Source organism: Mesoplodon mirus, assembly GCF_964341445.2.
Source record: "Mesoplodon mirus genome assembly, chromosome: 10".
NCBI lineage: Eukaryota > Metazoa > Chordata > Mammalia > Artiodactyla > Ziphiidae > Mesoplodon > Mesoplodon mirus.
In genome coordinates, this window is record NC_138986.1 from 8,496,446 (window position 1) to 8,502,445 (window position 6,000).

At 52.0% G+C, this 6,000-nt stretch overlaps 1 protein-coding gene across 3 annotated transcripts in view; it reads right to left on the minus strand.

Annotated features, from left to right (window-relative positions):
- FNDC1 (fibronectin type III domain containing 1) overlaps positions 1-4,315 on the minus strand; it is a 102,260-nt gene extending 97,945 nt beyond the window's left edge. For all 3 annotated transcript variants that reach the window (XM_082634318.1, XM_082634317.1, XM_082634316.1), the window contains exon 1: positions 4,026-4,315. In XM_082634318.1, coding sequence (XP_082490444.1) covers positions 4,026-4,134 — 109 coding nt within the window. In that variant the 5' untranslated portion in view covers positions 4,135-4,315. The remainder of the gene's footprint in view (positions 1-4,025) is intronic.
- Between the last annotated feature and the right edge of the window lie 1,685 nt (positions 4,316-6,000).

Here is a 6,000-nt window from a genome sequence, read left to right on the forward strand (position 1 = left end):
TAATGAATTGTGTGCTCAGTTGACAAATAAAACAGTTCTTTCATCTGGGGGCGGAGGGGCTCCAATGTACAAGATAAAAGGAAAGGGTGTATTCACCCCCTCCTCTCAAAGAGGACAGAAATAGGAGGGGAACCCTACAGAGCTACATGTAGGTTGGGTCACAGGAAAATCTGTGAGGGCTTCTAGAGGTGGAAGGAATCTTTCCATTTGCTTGGTCCAGTGGGGATTGACTAACTGGCCCGAAGCCACACAGCAGGTGAATGGCAGTGCTGAGACTCAAACCCAGGCGCCTTGATGTTGAACCTACATCCTTTCTATACGGCAGTGGTTATCAAACTTCCTTTTCTCAGATTCCTATCTACTCTTAAATTAATGAGGATCTCACAGAGTTTATGTTTTTGTGGATTTTATCTATCCATATCTACTGACCAGAAATTAAATCTAGGAAGAGGTTAAACTACGTACTTATTAATTCATGTTAAAATAGCAATAGTAAACCATTACAAACTGACACAACAAACTGTATTTTATGAAAAATAACTGTTTTCCAAAACACAAAGAAAATGAGAAGAATGGCATTTTTTGGCATTTTGGCAAATCTCTTTCATAGAAGGCAGCGGGATCTCCTATCCAATTATGCCTTCAACCTATTGCAGTATGTTGTTTTGGCTGAAGTACCTGAAGACAATCTGACCTCATACAGATATGGGAAAGGTATTTTAATAGCCTTACAGATAATTTTGGAAAATCTTTGATACTACACCAAAACTCATCAAGTAGCAGTTTCTTAAAGGTTAGTTGCAATGTACAATCTGAAACCATAAAAAGAATTTTTCACATTTTGTTACATTAAAAATCCACTGGGCTATTTTGCACTTTGATGGACCTTTTAGCCAGGCAAGATTTTGTAACACTGTGCATCGGTCACTTGGATTTACCAGTTCACTTGCTTATGCAGAGCATCTAAATGTTGACACATTTTACAACACGGTATTTCAAAACCACATTCTTTTATACCACCACCTATCTTGTTAGAAAAGTTTCTAAGTATTGGGAAGCTTTCAAGCTTAGGACGTTGGAGGTGACATGGCAAAATTCTAATTTTCACTTGAGAGCTCAATTTTCTCACTGGCAAGACACTAGCAGTTATTTTACCAGAAGTGGCAGACCGCCTTTGTTCATTTTTTGAGATGTCTGCCAAATACTCAAGTCAAAATAACTGGTCTGTCTGCAGCCATTCTTTCCGGTAAAGGTGGCGTTCCATGAAAAAAAAGCAGCTAATTCAGCTCACAACTCAAACTATCACACAACTGCTTTTCTGCAGGATTCCTGATGAACTCGGGCACTCAGCAGAAGTGCTTTACGTGCCTTTCCCTTTTCCTCACACGGAATATTAAAAAGACATGCATACAAGGGTAGAGATTTGGTTAATTAATAATTTTTACCGTTGCACCAAGGGCATTCTTCATTGAAACTGGCATATCCTTTCTTAACTTCAAAAGCCTGAAAAATGCAGTGGCTACCAGCTCACGACGGCACCAATGCTAAGAGTCACACTACAGCGCCCGCAGTTGACGTTTTCTCACTAACCTTTTGTACCCTCACTACAGACGTCAACACTGTGAAAAAGGCAAATAGTATCTTAGTATTACTTTGAAAATCGCTTTGACCTTGCAGATTCCCTGAAAGGTTCCTCAAGCTTTAAAGAAAAAAGCTTTTAAATCACCCAAAACCATCCTAAGATAACCATTATAAATGTATGAGAGTATGTGTGTCCTCACGTGTTTTTAGAAAAACGTATCTTATCAGACTTGCAAGTGCAGTCACAATTTTAACTGTTGCGTAGTATTTTATTGTAGGGATGGGGGGGGAGCATGCATCACTTGCTTATTTTGTTTGACATTTTAATTGACCACCAAGTTGAAGGGTTTATTTCGATCTTCAGCCTGCCCTGCAAATCACCTCTGTTTTAAGGAAAGCTCCTCTGAGCTCTGATGGATCAGCCACTAGGAAGGTGGCTCTGGGTGATTTCATGACAGGGATTCTGATACCAAAGGTCTGAGGGATAGGAGAGGGCCTGACCCGAGCAGCTTGCTAAGCCCACGCATTCATTCAGTGAGAGAGGAAGCAGTGGGTCCACAGCCCTGCTGTAAGTACCAGAGTACAAGTCTGGAGCAGTGACTGTAGCTGTTACAGCAAGACAGGCAGGAAGCCTTCCAGAGAAGCAGATGAATAAATTACGTGCCCCCTGATTTCTTCCCCAGCACATGGAGCTCTCTGCAGGTGACGTCGCTTCCTTTCCTTCTATCATTTAAATGCAGTAGAAATGCATTTCAAAATGTGTTTGTCCTCCTTTGTCTGCTTCTAGTCTGGTCATCATTTTATTGCAAATCCCACGTCAACACAGTAGAGAGAAGTGCCAGCAAGCGTTCCAGCTCCCACATTCCACAGCTCAGTGATTTACAGAGCAGAAGGCGAGCCAAGGAGCAGCACGCAGAAGACAGCAGGATTCCGGGAGCGATCACAAGCCACCCAGACTTCAGACCCACTCAAATGTAAACCCATCGGGCAGGTGGCAGTGGAACCTAACAGGTTCAAGGCTGTAAAATGCCAGTGTGGCACTGGTTCCACTTTCAGTCTGTTTTTGATACAAAAACTCTTTCAAATTCAGAGAATTTTAATTTAGAAAAAAAAGAAAAGCCACGGGTTGTCGGTGGGGAAGTTGAAAGTCTTTAAAATAGTTTTATTCTTGATAAGTACTATACAAATATTCAGTGAATGCTTTCCTAGAAGTAGCTAACAGAGACGAAAACAACCTACAGCTGGACCCTCGTTTTATGAAAAAGTGGCATTTAGCATCCCAGCGCTTGGCATAATCCTGAGACAAGCGTTATGCATGATGCACCCACCAAAAAGACTCAGAAGGCAATGTGACCCCCAACTTTTCCCCTTTCCCTTGTAGTAGGAGGGCAATCGAGACACTAAATAGCATCATAAAGCAAGTAGCCCTCCTTAGAATCGCATCTGAATTTTTATAAGCCAGCTGCGAGTGAGCAGTATCAACAAAAATGTCGACTTCTTGGATTCCTACAAACCGATGACATAAATAAAAGCCACGCAGTGTCAAGTGTGAAAATGCCTGCACAGGAGGTGGAAACAAGGGCCACCAACGGCTTAGGGATGAAAAATTTGTCTCGCTCTGCGGGAAACGTACAAGAAATCTGAAAACAGCGCGCTTGCATTTTCTGAAAAGCGTTGCTCACATTTCGGACCCCAAAGAAATCATCCACCCCGTCTCCAGCCTCATCCTTCGGGGAATGGTGAGCTTCTCCCGAACTGACCCTCCCTCTCCCCTCTCCCTCCTCTCAAGACAGATGTCCCCTTCCCAGCTCCAAACTTCCCACCGAGATGCAAAGTAAGAGCGCGGCTTCTCCTTGGGCACCGAGGTACCCGACCGCCCCGCAGCGGCCCTCAGCTTTCCCCGTGCCCTTCTAGAACAGTCCTGCCTCTCTGCCTCCCTCTGGTCTCCCGAGTGCCGTCCTTCACCAGGCATCCCTGCCTCGGGGCACGTGAACTGGAGGAAAGAAGGTGCCCACGGGGAAATTCTGGGCAAAGGAAAGCGTCACCCCTCCCCCCACCGCAGCGCCGAGAGGTCGCCTTCCTTTTCTTTTTTCCCCCCTTCTTTTCTTTGCCGGAATGTTCCCGGAATGTTAGACTGCTGAGTCTCCCGACTCCAGGCGTTCGACGGCAAAGATGAAACCGCTTTGCGCAGAGGTCCCCTGCCGCCAACCGTGTCCCCGGGCCCGCCTCCAGCGCGCGAGGCTCCGAACGCCCGGACCCGCGTCCCCAGCCGCCCCGACCCGCGAGCGATGAGGACGCACAGGTTAGTGACAGGACATGCAGCCAGTACAGAGCAGGCCGGCGGTCCCCCGAGCGACAGGCGGGTGAGCGGCGCACGGAAGGCGGACAGGGAAGCGGTGAGGAGGCGCGGAGAGCCGGGCGGCCGAGGCCGGGACTGCGCATACCTGGAGCCCTCGCCGAGGAGACGACTGGCAGCAGCGCGGCCAGGAGCAGCAGCGCCGCCCAGGGCAGCGGGAGCCGAGCCCGCGGGGACGCCCCGACCTCGGACGCCATCGGGAGCCCGGCGTGCGCGGCGGGCTGGGCCGGGCGGCTGCCGGGTGGGCACTGGGCTGGAGCCTGGGAGCGCAGAGGGGCCGCTGTCGGGTCCTCGCCGTCGGTGTGCGTCGGAGCGCTCTGCGCCGCGCCCGCGCGCCCAGGCCCCGCGCCGCTCGCTCCCTGCCCACGCTGCGGCCGCCGCGCTCCGCACTGAGGCCGCCGGCCGCCGGCCGCGCCTTTTAGCCGCGCGCGGGCGCCCCCTGCCGGCGTGCGAGCTGAGGGGGTGGCGAGGGTGGCGGGGTGATGGCCCGAGGCGGGCGGGGCGCAGGGCCGCGGCTCAGGGTCGCGGCTCAGGGTGCCCAAGCGCCCGGGAAAACCGCTGGGCGGGTCTAGAAACGCGGTGATTGCTGTGCGGGCGGGCGCTCCCGCTGTCTAACCTCTCCGGCTTTCCGGCTGCGGGAATGGCCCATCACGTCCAATCCTTGCCAAGCCCAGGCATGCCCTCTGTCACTTTAAATAAATACCTCTGGCTTCAACGCTGGGGACCCGAGCCAGGCACCTTCACCTCTACCAGCCTGTTGCGGTCGTTCCTGCAGCCCTCCCCGGTCTTCCCACACCCCGCGCCCGGGAAAGGGGGGTTTAAGGTCCTCAGATACTGCTGCTCCCGGCTGTGGTTTCTGCGGAGCGCCTGAACTGGCTTCAAAGGCGGCGTTCTGTAAGCGCGGAGCTCTCAAGGCCAAGCACTCGCCTGGCCTCGCTTCCTCCGGTCTCTAGGATGCTAACACGGCCTAGGGCTCCCTCCCGATTCCCACCTATCTGTGGTCGGCTCCCCGCCTTGGAAGCCTCGCCGCCCGCCGGAGCGGACTGGGAGAGCTCCCGGAGGCGACCAGGACGCCTGCGCCCGGGCAGGTCCGCGCTCTGGGCGCAGGTGCCGCCGTCGCCCAGCAGCGTCCTCGCAGACCTCATCGGACTGCAGCTCACAGCCTAAGGTCGAGTCAGCCCTCCGTCGTGACAGGCCCCAACTTGACCAGACTTGTGTCCTTCTGCACAGAGGAAAAGATTGCAAGACGAATTCCCGACTGACGAAGTAGAAACACAGCATCTCTTTTCTGAACGGAAACACCACATCCGCGCCGTTAAGCCTTGGCAGGCGCCGCTTGCCCAGTGAGCACGCAGGAAAGGCAGAATTCTATGGCCTTCCTTTCGGGAAAACATTCCCCTGGGTCCCAGTTCTTCGTTCATCCTGCAAGGTCTATGAGCTCCCGGAACTCTTCTTGCAGTTTGTAACCATTTTAATGTTTAATTACTCCCCAGTTTTGCAGTGTTTCCTCACCGCCATTTAATGGAGCTATGGCCTTGGTCTGCCCAGCAACCCCCCCTCCCTGCTCTTATTCCGGGAATAATAGCCCCTCCTCTACTGCAACCAAGCGGCTCCGGTGGGGCCTGTCCCCTCCCAGCCACCCTCTTTCCTACCCAGTTGGTCCAAGGATCGCCAGTGGCCCAAGCAGGGTCAGTCAGAGTCAGGACTTTTCTCGTTGGAGCTGGTGAAAAAGTTTTTTTCCTCCGGTCATTCATGGATGCTAAAGGATGGTAGCTGAGGTAAGCTGAAATATGCCCCCCCCACCCCCCGCCAAAGATGTCCATGTCTTAATCCCTGGAACCCGTGAATGTTACCTTATACAGAGCAGGGGAAAAAGTCTTTGCAGATGTGATTAAGTGAAGCATCTTGAGATGGAGAGGTTATCCTGGATTATCTGGTGGGCCCTAAATACTATCACATGTGTCCTTATAAGAAGGAGAAGGAGGGGGCTTCCCTGGTGGCGCAGTGGTTGAGAGTCCGCCTGCCGATGCAGGGGACACGGGTTCGTGCCCCGATCCCGGAGG